General features: G+C 40.9%; 1 protein-coding gene across 1 annotated transcript in view; it reads left to right on the top strand.

Annotated features, from left to right (window-relative positions):
* The window catches only part of CDH17 (cadherin 17), a 106704-nt gene extending 87948 nt beyond the window's left edge, over positions 1 to 18756 (top strand). The window contains exons 9-17 of the mRNA XM_069731707.1: positions 623 to 838; positions 2840 to 2916; positions 3479 to 3670; positions 3751 to 3995; positions 7780 to 7910; positions 8813 to 9055; positions 10125 to 10241; positions 12933 to 13049; positions 18473 to 18756. Of these exons, the coding sequence (XP_069587808.1) occupies positions 623 to 838; positions 2840 to 2916; positions 3479 to 3670; positions 3751 to 3995; positions 7780 to 7910; positions 8813 to 9055; positions 10125 to 10241; positions 12933 to 13049; positions 18473 to 18579 (1445 nt within the window). The 3' untranslated portion in view covers positions 18580 to 18756. The remainder of the gene's footprint in view (positions 1 to 622; positions 839 to 2839; positions 2917 to 3478; positions 3671 to 3750; positions 3996 to 7779; positions 7911 to 8812; positions 9056 to 10124; positions 10242 to 12932; positions 13050 to 18472) is intronic.
* The last annotated feature ends 2597 nt before the right edge of the window (positions 18757 to 21353 follow it).

Genomic DNA, 21353 nt, shown 5'->3' with positions numbered 1-21353 from the left:
ACTGTATGGGCACCCAGCCGATACAGTTGAACTTGCGATAATGGGTGGGGACCCTGGGTGGCTGTGCAGGGAGATCGCGTCTCCCTGCTGTGCCACAGAGCTTAACTGTAGGAGCACACTGCGCACACCCATACAGTTAACAGTAGCGTAGCTCCGGGAGGGCACCTCAGAGTGCGGGGCCTGGGGTCACCGCCCCCTCGACCTCTCTGATACCTATGCTACTGCCTGGTGTAAATGATGATGTTCTCCTGAATCTTGCATTTTTCTTTTGTTCCTGCCCCCCTCCATTCCTGATATATGACCCCTCTTCTCTGTATGTAAATCTAGTCTTTTTAAGCCAACTGGGTGTGCTCCTCAAAAAGACTCCAATAGAGAAGAGTTGAAGACTAAACCCACTTGGGTTAAAATACTTTACATAGATACTTTACATACAAGGAAGAGGAGGCCATGTCTCAGGAACAGATAGGGACAGGAACGAAAGAAAACGCCAGATTGAGGAAAAAAGCAGCAATTACACCAGGCGAAAAAAAGAAATCTTGCACATTTATGGCAAGTGAATTTCAGGATCAAAGACTGTCGTTAAAGATGCTTGTCACTAATACATGTTTTTTTTACTCTACAGGTAGTGCTATAGATGTGCTTAAAGCCACAGATGAGGATGAGCACGGTTCATCTAATTCATTGCTAACATATACACTCATTGAGCAATGGCCTCATACATCTCCACAAATGTTCCGAATCGGCTTGTACGATGGCAGCATTCAACTGAGTAATACTGACGTAAATACCCACAGAAAATACAGACTTAAAGTACAGGTGTCAGATGAAGGGACGCCATGTAAGTATTCTGGAATATTGTGAAAGATTAATTAGATCTATGGTCTTAGATTCTGGGGGAAATTTCAATGTGATCTCAATTACATAAGAAAAAAACAGTCCAATAAAAAATAAATTGCTCATGTTGCCCATAACAGTCAATCAAGGTGCTAAATGTCCATATTGGATTAAGATTAGATGGAAAAGCTCAGCTCAGATTGGTTGCTCTGGGCATTGGGGGCTTCAATTTTTTTTTAAGATTTGATAGGAATAGGTCATCAATATGACATTTGTGCCGGTCTGATATCAATCACCCCCAACAATCAGGAGGAGAAAAAAAAGTTTCCTCGTCTTCTCCATTATGTCAGTCTGTGAAAATCGGACCACACTCGGTTGTTTTCCACAGACCCATAGACTTGCATTGCCGAATTTGATCCGACTCTCAGACATGTGCACAGCCCCATAGAATAACATGGGTACGGGTGCTATCGGTGAAAACCACATGTAGCACTCGTCCGATACAATCGGTTGTGTGCACACACCCTAATTGATATTTGTCTCAATTCTGTAGACATGTTAGACAGCTTCCTTTTCTTATACCACCCCATACATTTGCATTTTGTGCTGCAAAAATTATATACACCATTGATAAAATTTCACTTGTTTTAGAAAGACTGGTGCAAAAAAGGTCTAAAACGTGTAATAATCTGACTGTACTCAACTGGGGACACTCTTAAAGGGAACCTATCACGTGAAAAAGGCTATTAACCTTGGGGTTATGGGGTTAATCTGGAGGTTAATAGCATTCTGAGCCTCTCCGGTGTCCTCTCTGAGAGCCCCACTGCCAGGAGGAAAATAATTTTATTTCTCCCGGCAGCATTCATTGTTCAGTTACAGGGGCGGCACTGGCATGGGTTCCGTTACCGTTATGTGTATAGAGAGCGGCGGCTGTAACCCCCCCAGACCGACTGACAGCAGGATCAGCATTGGAGCTGGCTGTCAGTTAATTCTGGGTACGCAGTTACAGCCGCCGCCCTCTATACACTGAGAGGTTACCAAACAGGCGACGGTGCCATCTGCATTAGGCTAGGTTCACATTGCGTTAGTGCAGTCCGTTCAATGCATATGCTAACGGACTGCGCTAACACAAGTGCCGAAAAAGGATCGCGTTTATGCGATCGCGCTAGCGCAGATGCTCTATCTGCGCTAGCGGTGACGGACCCAAAAACACTACAGACTGCATCCGAGGGTCCGTCACAGAATAACGGCACATCACTAACGCATGCCGATTATGGCATGCGTTAGCGATGCGCTACATAATGGCAGTCAATGGGTGCGCTAACGGATCCGTTACATAGCATTAGTGCCGCTGTGTAACGGATCCCGCTAGCGGACTGCCATTAACGCAATGTGAACCCAGCCTTACTGAAACCGAATGCTGCTGGGGAGAAAAAAAGCTCATTTCCTCCAGGCAGCGGGGCTCTCAGTTTTGGTGTCAAACAGATTCAGAATGCTATTAACCTGCAGATTAACCCCATATCTGCTGGATAATAGCGTTTTTTTTTCACTTGACAGGTTCACTTAAAGACTGACCTTTCTCTGCCAGTCTTAATACATGAGAGTAGACACAACAAAATATTTTTTTTTGCATCTTTGCTGGTCTGTGCACCAAGAAAAGCAAATCTAGGCAAGTTTCTAGTGTAAACTATGGTAAATTTGAATAGCAGCAGAGATCACGCGCTCTCATGTTACGCCCCACAAACTTTTAAAAAACGTGGCAAGTGCAGAGTAAACACAAAAAAGATGCATATTTCTGCACAAAATTCATCTTACTCCAAAATGTGTGATATAATAATATATGATTAATTCGCTCTAATAATAATTACAATGACAAGAATCACTACATTCTGAGCAAAGAATACGCAGGCACAATATGTTTTAAATATGTATTTGAGAAATTATTTCTTGAGACTTTTTCTTCCAATGGGTTAGTTTACAATAAATCCTTGTTTTCTCTTTACAGCTCTTAGCACAATGTGTTGGGTGGTAATAAACGTCATTGACATCAATGATCACATTCCTATATTTGAGAGTTCAGATGTAAGTATTTTTACATATCGTGAAATCTTGTGTTTCATTTTGCTCCTGGACTTATCTTTCCACACTTAGGGCTCATGAGCGTATTAATCAATCGTGTGCTGTCAGATATTTGGCCACGGTCACACGTTCAGTATTTGGTCAGTATTTTACATTAGTATTTGTAAGATAAAACCAGGAGTGGGTGATAAATGCAGAAGTGCTGACGTGTTTCTACTCTACTTTTCCTCTAATTGTTCCACTCCTGATTTTGGCTTACAAATACTGATGTAAAATACTGACCAAATACTGAACGTGTGAATGAGCACTATGTTTTGGTATCCTAGGACAGATTCTGATGATGTTGCATCCTAGCGCTGTAATGCCGCGCACAGAAGTGCTGCTTCTTGGGAGACTTCTGCAGGACTTGGAAGACTTACCAGCTCTTCTGGGAGTAAAGGAAGTCTACCATTTTTCCAGGAGCCTCTTGGATAGTCTAAAAGAGTTGCAACTAAAATCAATCTATCTATCTGACACATATCTATCTAGCTTTATATAATTTCAAATCTGTTTTTTATACTTCTAGTATGGGAATGTAACCTTACGGGAAGACACTCCATTGCAAACAATAGTGAAGGAGATACAGGCCACAGACGATGACCAGCCAAACACAGGAAGCTCTTCTATTTTTTACAGAATAGTCGATGGAGATCCAGATAAGATGTTCGTCATTGAAACAAATCCTTTAAATAATCGTGGATATGTCAAGGTGGCCGCTGTAAGTGACAGATCTGATATACTTCTTCCTGAATTTTGTAGTTTTCCACTGGCCCATAACCGTCCTTTTCTCTCCTGCAGCAACTAGACTATGAATTATATCAGGAGCACGATCTAGTGATAGAAGCGAGGAATCCAGAGCCCCTGGCTACGGGAATCCATTATAATTCCAGCTCCAGCACACATTTAAAGGTTATAGTCACTGACGTGGATGAGAAGCCAATTTTTAGTAATCCAATATACCAAGTACAGGTCTCTGAAGACATTCCTATTAATACATGGTTAATAAAAATAAATGCATCAGATCCTGAAGGTGATGAAATCATGTAAGTAGCTCATTAACTAAATATCCTAATGTTCTGATCTACATAGGTACAGTATTTTGTAGATGAGTGTAGGAACAAGGCTAGGCCATTAGTTTTTAGGACTTGAAAAATCCTTTAGGGACTCTGAAGCCAACTGAGAGTTTCCTTGGCTGTGTGTTTGGGATCATTGTCTTGCTGAAATGTCCATTCTTGTGTCATATTTATCATCCTGGTACATTTGTCCATTCCTCCTTCCTTCAATTAGATTAAGTTTGCCAGTGCGGTATGCTGAAAAACAGCCCCACATCATGATGTTCCCACCTCAAAACCTCAATGTTGGTATGGTGTTTTTGGGGGTCATATGCAGTGCCTTTTGGCCTCCATGGTGTGTATTATGGCATCCAAAGAGTTCATTTTTGGCCTCATCTGACCAGACTATAGTGTCCTAGTAATTGTCTACAGTAAATGTTGTTGAGCAAACTTTAAATGTGCTTGAACATACTTTTGTTTTCAGCAATGGAGTCTTGTGTGTTGAGCGTGCATATAGGCCATGGAAGTTGACTGCATTACTTATTGTGCTCTTTGAAACAATTGTGTCTGCTGTTTCCAGGTCTTTCTGTAGTTCTCCACAGGTGATCCTTCACTCTTGGACAACTCTTCTGATAATTCTTTTAACTCCTGTGTCTGAAATCTTGCGGGGCGCATCTGATCGTGGCCAGTTTATAGTGAAATTATGTTCTTTCCACTTCCGAATTGTGGTATAACAGAGAGTAGATCCATGAGCAGGGGTCACAAAGTGCAAGGTTAACATTAGAAGAAAACAAACCTTTAAAAACATATACCGGTATTTATTAGGTATACTTTCAAAACAACTGTACTAACACACATAACACCTATAAAAAGCCCAGAAAATTCAGGCCACATAAATTGAGGGCACCGAATTGATAAGGCACTATAGTCAAGCCAGGCAAATGAAAAGGAGCACTTTATCGCCCTATAAACTAATATCCTAATCTCTGATACTGCCTAGCAGCGTAGGTTGACAACCTAATGTGAGGTTGACAATAGTGACCCCACTCATCGACAGCTATCCGTAAGATGTCCTGCAAGGCCCTAATAACTGTATATGTTAATACAAGTTTAGACAAAATAATTTAGCAAGCGGCAAGAGACAGTCCAGGATTAATGATTTTTTTTTACTAGAATAAAAAGATGATTCAGATATAAAGGCAAAATTAGGGTAAAATGAAAAAGAATGATACTCATCAGCACATAGCTTTAGTAACCGCATTTACCCAAATGGTTCATCAGGAGGCCGATATCAAACAGGGTTGACAGTATAGCATGCCCAGCATGGTGTCTGAAATCTTGCACCTGTTCGTGGCCGGTTTATGGTGAAATGATGTTCTTTCCACTTCCGGATTATGGTTGTAACAGTGCCCACTGGAACCTTCAGAAGTTTAGAAATTCTTCTGTAACCAATGCCATCAGAATGTTTTGTCCCATCGATGTAAAACAACGTAATGCAACGTACGTTATAGTCTATTCAGGCAATGTTGCTAGTGACCTACTAATAAGCGTCCAAGAGGTTTAACCTTTGTGTCACAGTCAAGTTATGTCTTAGGTCTCCGCAACTCTGCTGACTGTCATTACTTGTGATGCAACAATTTTATCCCACAGGATCTTGGTTTAGGCCATGCCCTTTCTCTGCCCACTTTATGGTAGGTAACGTAACGCATGTCTAAACAGTGCGTAGAATGTATCTAAAATGCAGAATAAATGTGGTCTAAAGCATATAGACACAGACTAAGGCTGTATTCAGACATCCATAATACATAGCCACATATGCGGCTGTCAAGTTTGGGTCAGGAGATCCACGGCCAGATAGTGCATTGCGGTCCATACTCAGACAATCGCTGGGGTTGCGACCACTAGGAACATCACGCGATCAAGAAAATGGGGGCTCTGCGTTCCCAACTTGAATGGAGCAGAGGCGTGCATTCTCAGCCTCAACTCCATTAATTTTCAATGGGACTACCAGAAATAGCCGGGAACAGTGCTTGGTTTTCTCCATTAGTGTCATAAACAATGAATATACACCAAATTAGCAGTACACAGAATATAATGTCACTACTTTGTGTCTACTGAGGTTTGTGTTAGCTCAACAAATCTGTCATAAAAGTATAAAGTAGAAAAACCTAGTTGAGTTTATTAGGCTCTGTTCATATCTGCCTTGAGCCCCATTTTCAGATTCTGCCTAAAATGCAAGACAAAATAACATTATTTTGTCAGAGGACATTCTTAATCTCAGACTGTCATGGCATGTTGATAGACATTGCATGAATGTCCAATAACTGAAGTCCCTTTGGTAGGCCCCCCACTTATCTCAACAATGAGGCCCCACACTGTGCACTTGGAATGGAGAAGGTGGCTGATAATGCATCTTTTTCTGATAATTTCTCTGAGATTGCAGAAAATTTGCCAAGCAAGAATGTTGCAATAACATCGACTGTATCTGCCATTTATGCCATATCCTAATAATATGACCTAAATGTTCCAGATACAGAGAAAGAAATAATTATTTGATCCCTTGCTGATTTTGTAAGTTTGCTCACTGACAAAGACATGAACAGTCAATAATTTTAAGGGTAGGTTAATTTTAACATTGAGTGATAGAATATCCAAAATAAAATCCAGAAAATCACATTGTATAAATTATATAAATTTATTTGCATTTTGCAGTGAGAAATAAGTATTTGATCCCCTACCAACCATTAAGAGTTCTGGTTCCTGCAGAACAGTTAGACGCTCCTAATCAACTCGTTACCTGCATTAAAGACAGCTGTCTTACATAGTCACCTTTATAAAAGACTCCTGTCCACAGACTCAATTAATCATTCAGACTCTAACCTCTACAACATGGGCAAGACCAAAGAGCTTTATAAGGATGTCAGAGACAAGATCATAGACCTGCATAGAGCTGGAATGGGCTACAAAACCATAAGTAAGATGCTGGGTGAGAAGGAAACAACTGATGGTGCAATAGTAAAAAAATGCAAGAAATACAAAATGACTGTCAATCGACATCGATCTGGGGCACCATGCAAAATCTCACCTCGTGGGGTATCCTTGATCATGAGGAAGGTGAGAGATCAGCCTAAAACTACATGGGTGGAATTTGTTATTGATCTCAAGGCATCTGGGACCACAGTCACCAAGAAAACCCTTGGTAACACATTACACCGTAAAAGTTTTAAAATCCTGCAGTGCCCACAAGGTCTCCCTGCTCAAGAAAGCACATGTGCAGGCCCATCTGAAGTTTGGCATTGAACACCTGGATGATTCTGTGAGTGATGGGGAGAAGGTGCTGTGGTCAGATGAGACAAAAATTGAGGTCTTTGGCATTAACTCAACTCGCCTTGTTGAGTTTTTATAAGGGGGTTTGTCAGGTGTCAATACTTCCCATCATTTGTGAGTTCTGGCACTATGTATCCTAAAACAGAGCAGAAATATGGAAAGAACAAGCACAAATTAAAAATGATCTTACTACTGTAGTTAACGGGTTTATATATGAGAACTGTGGCCATCTTTACGAAAAGCTTGGCTGGCATTGACTCCAGGCAACTAGTGGCCATTGTTTGCTCTTCTACTAACCATTGGTATAAGAATCTGTCCTGACTTTTCATAGTTTCTTTTTAGAACATGTGTTACTGCCACATTTTTTTGGACAACCATGACCTTCTTTACTTACATAACATTTGGTACGCTCACATTGCATTTCAACATTTCTAAAATTTCTCACCAGGTTTGAACTGAGAGAAAATACATTTAATTGGCTGCGAATTAATAAAGAAACTGGAGATATCTACACCAATGCCGAATTGGATCGTGAACGGGCCGACCAATATAGAGTGGAAGTAGTTGCTACAGAATCAAGTAAGCCCCATGCAAGACTTCATGATCATTGTATATGTAATATGAGATTGACAAGATTATATTTATATATGTAGCCCCTCTAACACATGGGGTTCATGGAGAGAAATGCCGCTATAGATTAATTAAGGGGTTTTGGGCCACTAAACTATTGGCCGTTCATTATACAGCTGGGGTTTAATGACTTAAAAATTTCCATATCGAAACTGGGATTTGGGGGTTGGACTAGTTTATAAGTTACTGGAGAAAAATCCAAAAGATTCTCCTAGACCTTCCCCAGCATCAACTGTGCCAGGAGTGGACATAAACAGATGAGGACCCCTGTATAAGAACAGAAAATGGGTCCTTTTCAGTCCAATAGTTCATAAAAATGGACAATTCCTACTGCTTTGGAGGTGGAAATGTGCCCGCTAACCCCTTAGGTCCTTTACGGCTGCACAGGTTGCACCAATGAACTGTGGCAAGTACTTGGGCATGGTTGCCGAGAGTCCCGGACCATGGATGCACTGTCCAAACAGATCAAAACCAAGAGATGTTCATGCTTAAGTACATTAGCAGGTTCTCTTCACTGAAGTTTATGGGAATGATGGAAAAAGCAGATCGAGCCCATTTGGTCCTAAGAGCCATTAGATGTAGGACCAGGACCTAGTGACCATTTACAGATGTGTCCACCCTTGTGACCCACACATAGACACAGCTAGCATGAATAACTTCCAACAGAGCATCACAAAATTATGTTTATTTTCAAAGCTGGTCATCTCGCACCAACCACATGGGAATATGTTGAGTGAATAGTAAAACTATGGAAGGACGCAACTGCACGGCATATCCTCTATAAAGTAAATCTTCCCATTATAAGTCAGATCACAGATAATTAACTCTTTGTACATTTATGTTTTTGACAGAAAATTCAAAAATGAGGTCACAAGTAAGTTTCTACTTGTACCTGAATGATGTCAATGACAATAGTCCTCGATTGGCCAAGGATTATTTTGGAGATATCTTTTTCTGTTATCCATTAACAAAACCAGAGTCATTTGAATTTAGCGGTACAGATGATGATCGGCCAGCTTGGGGGATGGCACTGAAATTTCGTCTTGGTGGCAATCAAACGACAGCAAAGGATTGGAACATTCAATATGTGAATGGTAAGTGGCATGAAACCAGATCGCATAAAAGTGCAGTGAGTCAAAACAGCGTTCTTGGGTCCACTTTTAATTGGGTAATAAAGCGTTAAAGTTAGGGTTGTACACAGGACACATCATAAAGTTAGGGTCCGTGAATTTACCCCCCAAAACTGATTTCTACTGTTCATCCTCAAGGTCAATATTACAAATAAGACTTGATTCGTCAATCACTTTGAGACCCACATCTTTTTATGCCTCTTCTGCCAACTTTTAGAAATGTGGGAAAGCTTAGCTGTGGAGGAGCCGTACAAATTCACCACAATTGACCCCAAAAAAGTGGGGTAAATTAGTCCAGTCTATGAATGGAGTATAATTCTTCTTGAACACATCGGGCTGTGGGATGCGTCAAAGGCGCGCCTCTCTTAATGAATTTGACATAATTTACTTTAACGCAACCTGGATCAAAGCTGGCGTACAAAACGTAAGTCTTGATGAATTGACCCCATAACGCCTGGTTCCATCAAAGGATCTTTTAGGCCAATATAGCTTCTCAGGGGTTGTAAACATTTAAAGAAAATCTTTGACAAATCTTTTTTAGGACTTTTTTCACCTAATATATAGGTCCTTTTCTACCTAATATGGGGATCCCTTTATCAGCAAATCACAATTTTTATCTAAAGCTAAGGTGAGATTCTTTGGCTAGCGGACAGACCTTTTTGAATGATCTTTTCATCCTCAAAAATGATCAAATAATCATAATTTGTATTTAGCCTGTCATCCAATGGTCTGGAAAAAACCCAATTGGTTTGACTACCACACAAAAAAAATATTCAACTTGACTTCAATTTACAATTTTTAGAATCCAAGTATAGAAACAAAACTGAGAGAAACTTTTAGACAGGCAGGATGGGGAATCATTGAATGAGAAGGATCAGAGTAACTATGTGGAGACTGAGGTAGAGATGACTTGCGGAGCAGGCAGAAGTCCTATTCATTATTATATGCTCCCCACCAAACATGTTAGTTATGGAAAAAAAAATTGAAAGCAGTACTATATGAGACTAAAGGTTCTTCTATACATTTCCTACAGCTACTTCTGCTCGTCTGACCATGCTACATACAGACTTTCCAAAACAAACTATCTATGTTCCAGTCTTTATCAGGGACAATGGACGACCACCACGGGAAAGGGATGTTTCTGTACCAGGTAAGAAAAAAATTCCACTGGGTGATGTTTATTAAACTTAATGCACTAAAGTTCTGCACAATTTACTCCAAAAAGAATGCATTCCATGTGCATGGGTTTTAGACACTTTTTCCCAACTCAAATGAGCCATGTGCCAAAATTCTTGTGCTAAGCCAACTAACAGCTGGTTTTCATTTGAAGAACACTGTCGGAACCTACTGATTTCGGCGGGACCCACTGACCATCTAATGTATATAGAGCATCCTGACTCTCCTCTAGCAAATTATGTAGGGAGAAGGAAGGAATGGGCAATTGTAATTTCAATAGCCGACACCTTTGTTTTCAGGGGAAAGAAGCCGCTGCCGTAGTAGTCTGTCAGCGCCTTTTTCTTTTCGTCCTGCCATAGGCTCCTGTGTATGGCGGAAGAGATAACGTTCTGCCCGAATGAATGCTTGGCCAAGAGTCATCTTGGGTATGGACAGCTTTATTTATGCTGTCTAATAAGTTGACAGGATAAGCAAATCTGCCCCATTGTGTTTAAGAACTTTTCTAATAAAAGTGGCCAACAAAACTCATCGCATCTAGTCATAAAAACTTATCTCCAACACTAAATATTATTAAATATTTGTTACATCAATATGGATATAATACAGAAATAAGATCGCTATGGGTCTCCAGTTATGTGGCTGGGATAGATAATAATAGATAATTTTGCGATTATAGAGGTATTAGACAACATGCCTTGTATTAGTACTATGATACTATGCTTAAAATTCCAGTTCATGAAGGATTTTTGGGGTACCCCTCTTATTCTTGCATGCCATACTCAATATTAAAATGCCATGGCAGGTTGCAAGATGCTGGATTAGCCCAGAATCTGAATTTACATTTTAGAAAGTCAATTTTTGTTTAAGTGGTCCCCCAAAATAATCTGAGCACTAGGTGTCCTGCTGCTAAATCTCCACATAATCTGTTGGAATTTGTGGTCAAACATGGCAGCAAGTGTTGTAGAGTGTAATTTCGCCAAACTAGGGTCGAACCCAGATTTCCATGTGTGACGATCCGGGTACAGACAGCAATGCATTCAGTGGTGGACATATTATGGTACATCTTGCAGAACTGCACATAAAGGGGTGCATTATGATGAACTATTAGCCTCCCAAGGGCACACATATTGTTCTTTCAGAGGGACCCTCTTCTGCCTCAGTCCTCCCCTGTATGCACGAACTGCCTGTGGGTCTCCCGACCTGAACTTGACAACCTCATAAAGGCCTATGAGGTTGTTCTATTCCAGTAGGGAAACATTTGGCGAGTTTATGATCACAGTCCATGACACATAGATGTGTGAATGCAGCCTAAATGTCACAATAAAAGATGCACAAATTATGTACCCATTGGCTTTTTCAAAACCTGAGATAGACAAATCATATGCACAGCATATTGGGGCCATTGCAAAAGATGGCCCGCTGTTATCTAGTCAATATTGACCACAACATTTAGGAAGTTAAATTGTCAAGATAACATTTGTTTCTGAACATTATAATAGTATGGCTCTGGTCTTCTATATATACTATTATGACTCAGGTCTTTAAAGAGGAAGTTTCACCAAAATGTTCATGTTAAGCTTTACACATAGTATAATATGGAATAAAATATTTTTATTTTTTACTTCCCCTGTCCATTGCGGAGACATTAGCAATCAAAGTTTTTGGCATCTATTGATTTAACATCCACTTGGATTTAATAAAAGCTATCAGATAATTTTCACTGGAGGTGTGTACTACTTCTCTCTGTATGATTTAATCAATTATAAGCAGGCAGCAACACAGCAGAAAAAGAACACCCCCCACAATAGCTTAAGTTTCTCAGTATGTGAGACATACTGATACAGCTCCGATCGCCTGGTCTAAACTCCTGCATAATTGAAAGTGCAGCCGAGTTTAGCTGTGTCACATTCCAAACCCTTTAATCAGATCTCCTCGTCCCATAGCACTGTCAGCTCTTCTGTACTGCATCTCTCCTCACAGTGTTGGTCTGAAGGTGTCTCACACTTACGTCTGTCGAAATCACAATCTTGTAATTGCTCTGCAGTGAGAACAGAGCTGGGTGAAATTGCATCTCACGCAGGATTGTGCTCTCATTGCAGAGCGGTTGCAAAATGACTTTAGCAAAATAGCCATAAATGTAACTCCTCTCGTGACTCCTCTCCAGACAGGCAGTGTGGATGAAGGGACAGTACAGCAGAGCTGACAGTGTAGGAGGAGAATAGAGCAGGAGATCAGATCTTTACATCTCACACATTGACAGACTTAAGATATAGGGGGCATGTTCATTATCTGCAGTGTTGCTGCCGGCTTATGATTGGGCAACTCATACATGGAGAAGAAGTACATGGTACCAGTGAAAAAATATTTGCAACACCCACTTGGACTTGATAAAAGTTAACCCATTAGGTGTCAAATACTTTGATTCCTCTGATCTAGACAATGGACGTTTTAAAATTTCAGAAGTATCGACACAATAACCAAAAATTGGTTGTCATGTCAGAGATTGGAGGTGCCTACTGACCTGCAGCTACAGGCGGTAAAGTTCCTGCTAATAACTTAGATAAAAAGGTTAGCAAGCATTAAACATTTGCTGCAAGATTTGGCATCACTGATAGATAACCTGTTGTATTAAGACCTTGTATCAATAACATGTTTTCTTTTGCAGTTCGTATCTGCTCTTGTACCTCTAAAAACCAGTGTGAGATTGAGCCACTAGAAATTTCTGGGACAACAAGTCTTGGATTGGCTCTTGGAATATTATTTGGCACTCTGGCAGTAATAGGTTAGTCTACCTAAATGATTTGTCATGTGTTTGACCATGCTGGAAATTATCTTTTATCAAGGAAATACTTCCTGTCTTTCTGTAAAATCAGACTCATAAAACGGTTTAGTATTGTCCCATTACAGACTTTTACATAGATTCGGCAGAAAACCATGTACTCAAGGTACCATCAGAAAATAGCCTACTGTTTAAACCAAGTTTTTGTATTTTCTTTAAAATATTAATGTTAAATGTTAATGTTAAAATGTTGACAATGTGTTTTTTTTTTTTCATATAACAGTTTGTATTAAAAATAAAAATTAGAAATCTTACTGATTTCACCCCGGCCACTGTCTCTAACTTCCAGTTTCAGGAAACAACACATGTCCATTAGCAACAATGAACCTTCTCTGACCCTATCTTTTCTATTGACTCATCTAATGAATGTGTGCAAAAGCCATTGTAAAGGGAGGGGAAGCAGGGGGAGCTTTTACATTGTTATGGAGGTGTTATCAGTTATTATAGCCCTGCCTCTGCTGGTAAGTAATCTGCTGAAAAGTCATCCAGAAAAGGAAATAAGTATGTATCTAAAAAAATCCCCATTGGACAAAAAAAAATCACATATTTATTAAAAAATAGAGATAATGATATAAAAAAATCGCCAAAAATGTTTAAAATCTACATGAAACACATAAGCTTGATTTAAACAATAGGTCATTTTCTGCTGGTAGCTTCCATTTAAAGGTGTTTCCCATCTTAGACGTTTATGGCATATCCACTGGATATTCTAAAAATGTTTGATTGGAATGGGTAACACCTCTAGGACACCTACTGATCTAGAAAAAGAATGACCACATTCGTCAACTCAAGACTCCAGTTGCTGCAATATTGAGGAGGGGACTGTCTGGAAGGTAACTGGTGACTCCTGTTTGTGTCAGACACAGCACTGCTTATCTAGAGCTGTGAATGAAGATGGCTATCTAACTGCTAGCTTCAACAGCTAAGTTTAAAGGTACCTTCACACATAACGATTTCGTTAACGATATCATTGCAACGTCACACTTTTTTGTGACGTAGCAACGATCTCGCTAACGATCTTCTTATGTGTGACAGCGACCAACGATCAGGCCCCTGTTGGGAGATCGTTGGTTCGGCGTGTGTGACGCCGATCCAGCGATGTGTTCACTTGTAACCAGGGTAAACATTGGGTTACTAAGCGCAGGGCCGCGCTTAGTAACTCGATATTTACCCTGGTTACCATTGTAAAAGTAAAAAAAAACCACTACATACTTACATTCCGATGTCTGTCACGTCCCCCGCCGTCAGCTTCCCTGCACTGACTGTCAGCGCCGCTGGCCGTAAAGCACAGCACAGCGCTGACACAGTCAGTGCAGAGAAGCTGACGGCGGGGGACGTGACAGACATCGGAATGTAAGTATGTAGTGTTTTTTTTTAACTTTTATAATGGTAACCAGGGTAAATAGCGGGTTACTAAGTGCGGCCCTGTTTACCCTGGTTACCCGGGGACTTCGGCATCGTTGAAGACAGTTTCAACAATGCCGAAGTCTTTCCCCGGATCGTTGGTCGCTGGAGAGAGCTGTCTGTGTGACAGCTCCCCAGCGACCACACAACGACTTACCAACGATCATGGCCAGGTCGTATCGCTGGTCGTGATCGTTGGTAAGTCGTTTAGTGTAATGGTACCTTAAGTTGACACTCTCCTCTATCACAGCTTTTCATAGAAAGAAAGTAAAGTCACTCAGCTATTCAAATGAGCCAGTCAACCAGCCCCCCTCAAACACATGTTCACACAGAAAATGATGTCCTGTCTCCAACATAGTCATTAAAAGGGTTGTCTACTACTTGGACAACCCGTTCTCAATCACTATACAGTGGGGAAAAAAGTATTTAGTCAGCCACCAATTGTGCAAGTTCTCCCGCTTAAAAAGATGAGAGAGGCCTGTAATTGACATCATAGGTAGACCACAACTATGAGAGTCAAAATGAGAAAGCAAATCCAGAAAATCACCTTGTCTGATTTGGCATGATTTGTTTAGCAATTTATGGTGGAAAGTAAGTATCTGGTAACCTAAAAACATGCGAGATTTCTGGCTCTCACAGACCTGTAACTTCTTCTTTAAGAGGCTCCTCTGTCCTCCACTCATTACCTATAGTTATTGCAGCTGTTTGAACTTGTTATCAGTATAAAAGACACCTGTCCACAACCTCAGTCACACTCCAAACTCCACTATGGTGAACACCAAAGAGCTGTCGAAGGACACCAGAAACAAAATTGTAGCCCTGCGCCAGGCAGGGAAGACTGAATCTGCAATAGACAAGCAGGTTGGTGTGATGAAATCAACTGTGGGAGCAATAATAACAAAATGGAAGACATATAAGACCACTGATAATCTCCCTCGATCTGGGGCTATATGCAAGATCTCACCCCGTGGAGTCAAAATGATCACAAGAATGGTGAGGAAAAATCCCAGAACCACATGGGGGGACCTAGTGAATGACCTGCATTGAGCTGGGACCACCATAACAAAGGCTACCAGGTGCCAGACGTGTCCCCCTGCTTAAGCCAGTACATGTCCGGGCCCATCTAAAGTTTGCTAGAGAGCATTTGGATTATCCAGAAGAGTATTGGGAGAAAGTCATATGGTCTGATGAAACCAAAGTAGAACTGTTTGGTATAAACAAAACTTGTCGTGTTTGGAGGAGACAGAATGCTGAGTTGCATCCAAAGAACACCATACCTACTGTGAAGCATGGGTGGCAACATCATGCTTTGGGGAAGTTTGACTGCAAAGGGACCAGGACAACTGCTCCGTGTACATGAAAGAATGAATGGGGCCATGTATCGTGAGATTTTGAGTGCAAACCTCCTTCCATCAGCAAGGGCATTGAATATGAAACATGAATGGGTCTTTCAGCATGATAATGATCCCAAGCACACTGCCAGGGCAATGAAGGAGTGGCTTTGTAAGAAGCATATGAAGGTCCTGAATTGGCCTAGCAAGTCTCCAGATCTCAACCCCATATAAAACCGTTGGAGGAAGTTGAAAGTCCATGTTGTCCAGTGACAGGTCCAAAACATCACTGCTCTAGAGGAGATCTGCATGGTCCAACATACCACCAACATTGTGAAGACTTACAGAAAACATTTGACCTCTGTCATTGCCAACAAAGGATATAAAACAAAATATTGAGATGAACTTTTGTTAATGACCAAATACTTATTTTCCACCATAATTTTCAAAATAAATCTTGCTAAATCAGACAAGGTGATTTTCTGGATTTGTTTTCTCATTTTGACTCTCATAGTTGTGGTCTACCTATGATGTCAATTACAGGCCTCTCTCATCTTTGTGGGAGAACTTGCACAATTGTGGCTGAGTAAATACTTTTTTTCCCCACTGTATTTCCCACAAGTGAAATAATAACAATTATACTCACCTCCGGTTCTGGCACTGGCTCTCCCGGGGCTTGTGTGACACTGTTATGTTACGCGATCCCTGACGCCAATCAGTGGCCACTTCACTTCCCCTCCTTTGGATGTAATTGACATCCGAAGGAAGTGAAGCTGTGGATTCTATTATTACTTTATTATTTTAGTTGGGGGAAACATAGTGATTGAGAAGATTTTCTGAATTATGGACAACCCTTTTAAGAGGACTTGATAGTGTCAGATCTTGTACTGTAGATGAAGATTGGAGAAACTTTTAGACAGGAACTAAGTTGTATAACCTACTGAGTTAAGCAGACTTACGAACATATTTTTTTTAGATGGATAATAGTAATGAGTGAGCACTGAAAAGCTGAAGTGCTTGCTACTTGAATTGAGCTGGTCAGACGCTCAGACGGGCTAGACTCAAGTACTGAGTATATTGGAAGTCAAAGGGAAACTCGGGCATTTTTCCGGAAGACCTTAGCAGGAGGGCTGGAGGGGGGGGAGGGGGGCGGGAAAATCTCGGAAATGGATGGAAACAGCGCTCAAATAGAATGGGAACAGCATGGGGAAGACGCCTGGACGCATCTCTGACTCCCAGGTCACTGCTAGTAGCAATGTTGTCAGAGTATTATACCACTTTTACGGAATGACAATAAAACAAACAAAGCTGAAGATAAAATGGATTTTACTGGAAAAAATGTTAGGAAACATTTTTTCTTGCATAATGACTTGTATATAAGGCAAAATTAAAAAGAGAAAAAAGAAACGCATGCTCCATGTCTTAATAGCTGGGCCATCGCTCACTGTATTTCTCCGTCGCCTATTAATGCAGTAGATGACATAGTAGACGCTAAAATAAAATTACACCATACGGTAGTCACCGGTAAATGTAATTTTAACATTTTGCTACCTTATCTGGGCATGTGGTAAGTGTGACATGGTCAAACAAACTTGTTTAATTTAGGAAGGAGGGGCTCTGAAACTCACAAAGCCTATTCAGACAGTGCAAGAATGGCAAAAAATTAGTAGGAAGAGGGACTTTGATACACCCTGTATAGACATAAACGAGGGCATTATACTCATTCTGTTAACATTGTAGTAGTGGAATTCCAAGACTCATAAAGCCTATGCACTAAGTGTAAGGGCTGAAAAGCATTTACCCTAGGGGGCATTGTTGCATGCACGCCACTCAGCATATGAGGGCTATACAAAGGAAACCCGAGTTCTTTTTGTAATCCTGGGGAAATCTTACTCAGGGCGACCACTAATTATAAATCTTCAAAGTAGATCAGAGTGGAAATAAGCAGAACATTCCAAATATAGAGTGCCAAAGGCAAGGCCAGCCCAAGAACAGAGGCCCCCGTGAATCCCTTATACGCATTTCACTGTTTGGTATGTAGCTTCGTCATAGGGGGACCACTCCTCCATAGCCAACATGGCTACAGCATTACCATGTATGACAGACAATTCCTGCATGTTTATTGGCTTTCTAACAGCCACAAAACATGCGTGACGCGTCGGGGACTCGAGCATGGCACTTAAGCACCTGCTATACCCGATCAAGTAACCAGCTCGATCAAGTATCGAGGAGTTGTGAGCACGCTCGCTCATCACTAATGGACAACCCTTTCAAGGAAAAACTCAGGTAATATTAGGTTGTTGCCTGAAACTGGACAAAATTAGTAATTTTACCGACTGTACATAATATATAGTAAAGGAGTTTCCAAGCTTGGGATAAAAACCTGCAGTAATTCTGTGTGACTGTAGACTGCCGAATCGCCACTCCATACAGTGTGCATGCTGTCACGACTCATTGGCATCCCTGGTGTGAGTGGGCTTTCACAAGACCGGATGTATGATATTTGCGTATTTGCGGTCACATGCCAACTAGACGTGTTTGGCTTCTCTCAATAGATGTGATTTGGGAGAAGCCAGATGAGCAAGAAACCCTAAATCCAGAACTGTATATAACTAGTTCTCTTTTTTCCAGGTATAATAATTGGGGCTGTTTTCATATCAATGAACCAAAAGAAGAAGAAGAAGACAAGCAGTGGTGATGCTACCAATCCTGCAGAGACTGTAAACCTGAGCTCTTGAAAAAGCTTGTTAGAATTTTTTTTAAAGATTCCAGGGTCTGAACTCACGAAGGTTGCATTCCGATTCCTGAAGTGGCGCGCTACAAGACTACAAGGCTGCTTATTACTCTGCATGTTTTTACTTATTAGAAAGTTACCGTATGTGTTTAAATAAATGGAACATTGTTTTGGAGAATAATGAGTATTATTTCAATTTTTTTCACCATAATCACAATTTTAGTTGGAAAAGAAGTTATCTGGTCCTTTACCATTGATTAACTTTAAATCTGAAATATTACTAACGGATGAGGTGGCCTGATGGTGATTGATGGGTAAGCAATTAAAACAGTGATAGAGGCAAGGGATTGGGCAAGAAGAGATGTTAATAGCAATGGCACACCATTAGCGGCAGATTGTGTGGCCATTATAGGGCCCACGAGTTGTCCCCACCTTCTTACATCTTGATTTCAACACAACCTCAGGTTGCACACAGCAGAGACCGGAGCAGTATATCAGGGAAACGAGGCTAGGTGAGTAGGATTTTATATATATATATATATATATATATATATATATATATATATATATATATATATATATTAGTACTTGTAGAGGGCACAGTGGATCCTCTTAATGTGTGTGGGGAAGCTTTGGGGGCATCATACTTTGTGTTAGGAATTTGTGGGGACATTATACAGTATGGAGGAACTGTGAGGTCTTGATAATGTGTAGGGCAACTGTCAGAGTATCATATTATGCAAACTGCAAAATGTGGGAGGGAACAGTGGGGGCATCATATGTGTGAAGGAACTATGGGGGTATTATTGTGTCTAATGCAGTCCACTGTGGGGGCCTCATATTGTGTGTGGGGCAACTTTGCAGGTATCATACAGTGTTGTAGGCACCATACTACATTGGGAGGAATGTGGGAACATACTACTGTGTTGGGGACACTGTGGTAATATCATATTTTGCTGCAAGCACTTTGGGTACATCATACTTTGTGTGTGAGGGGTACTGTAGGGACAAATTGTGTTTAGGGCACCTTAAAGGGAACTTGTCACCCCCCCCCTACCCCGGCGTTTGTAACTAAATGAGCCACCTTGTACAGCACTAATGCTGCATTCTGACAAGGTGGCTCTTTTAGTTCGGGTCCCTGGCACTGCTGCGATAATTGCTTTTGAAATTTGTCCCTCATACCTGTGAAATTGTCCGGGGGGCACGTCTTTCCCCCTAATCCAGACACCTCACATCCATCAGTCATGGCCTCTGCGCGCCGGGCGCCGCCTCCTGTTCCTTCAGTAGTGTCCCTGGTGCCTGCGCTGTTATTGTTTTTTCGAGCATGCACAGTTGCGCTGCCCTTCAACCTTACAGTGCAGGCGCCAAGGATGATAATGAAGGAAGAGAAGGCAGCGTCCGGCACGCAGAGGCCATGAGTGATGGATGTGAGGGGGGTGACAGGTTCCCTTTAATAAGTCAAAGTATTTTGAGGTAACTTGGCAGTTGCACAAAAATATTCAAACTTTTAGCATCTATACGCTAGTCCTGTCCAGCTATGACAATATGGGCATGGCATGGGCGAAAAATGGGCTGGACGGAGAGTGATTACGTTTGCCCGTCAAATTCATCATAACTTACACCTATAAAGTGGCACAACGTAGTCCAGAAATGTATGCCAGCCCCCAGCAAGCACTTCACTTAGACTAGTCTTAATGAATAGCCCCCAAAATGTTGGGAGTCAAAAGTTAAAAAGTAAAAAAAAAAACAGATTTGCTCATCTACATAGAAAAACACACAGCTTTGTTGCGGCCCCTGAAAACATTCAATCTTAGAAAGAAATAAGAGATGACGTTTGTGCCCTACAGTTTTTGGTTTTTATCTCAGATCTTTAGGAGGGCAGGTAAAACATCCTCATACGTACATTCTCCGACACTACAAGGGTAAACCACATGATCTTTGTGTTGTGGAAAATCTTCCCATCAGAGCTCGGGCTCATTAGTTGGATATGAAACTTTATCTTTTCAAACACCTCTGATAGTTTTCTTTAGCTTCACAAATTATTGCTTCGAGGACGCTTGCCAAGACTTGCTGCCAAACTGCTAAAATGATGAGGCCCATGGAAAGTATGAAGATTGCAGTTGTGACCTTTCTCACATTTTGAAATTCAGTTCTTCTTTTTTAAATACTTGTAAAATGATGGGGAAAATAAGCATAGAAAATCTCAGTATGTGCCTTGAAATTTCCAGTTTTTTTTTTTTTTAGTTTTCAAATAGCAAATAAAAAGCTTATACACTCCTGTTAAAATACCATGTTTTTGTCATCTAAAAAATATCATACCACAATGAATCCTTTCAGAACTTTTTCCACCTCTAATATCTCCTATAATCTGTACAATTCACAATTGTGAAATAAACTAAAACCTTTTCGGGTGGAAAAATAAAAATAAAGAACTAAAATAGCATTGTTGTATAAATATGCGTATCCTTTAATTAATACTTTGTTGAAGTACATTTTGAATTTATGACAGCATTCAGTTTTTTTTAGGAAGGAGCCTATCAGCATGGCACAGATAGGATTGCCCACTCTCCCTTGCAGTAGCTCCAAATTTGTCAGATTGCGGAGGCATATCCTGTGTACAGCATCCTCTCCAGGTTACCCACAGATTTTCAATTGCATTCAGCTCTTGGCTGGGCCATTCAAAACCTACAACTTCTTCTGGTGAAGACATTCTTTTGGTGATTTGGAGGTTTGCTTAGGGTTGTTGTGGAGCTGAAAGATGAAATTCCTCTTCATATT

This window comes from Ranitomeya imitator, chromosome 6 (genome assembly GCF_032444005.1).
Source record: "Ranitomeya imitator isolate aRanImi1 chromosome 6, aRanImi1.pri, whole genome shotgun sequence".
In the NCBI taxonomy this organism is placed as follows: domain Eukaryota; kingdom Metazoa; phylum Chordata; class Amphibia; order Anura; family Dendrobatidae; genus Ranitomeya; species Ranitomeya imitator.
The sequence above is the reverse complement of the archived record's forward strand: the minus strand, read 5'-3'. Positions and strand labels throughout refer to the sequence as shown.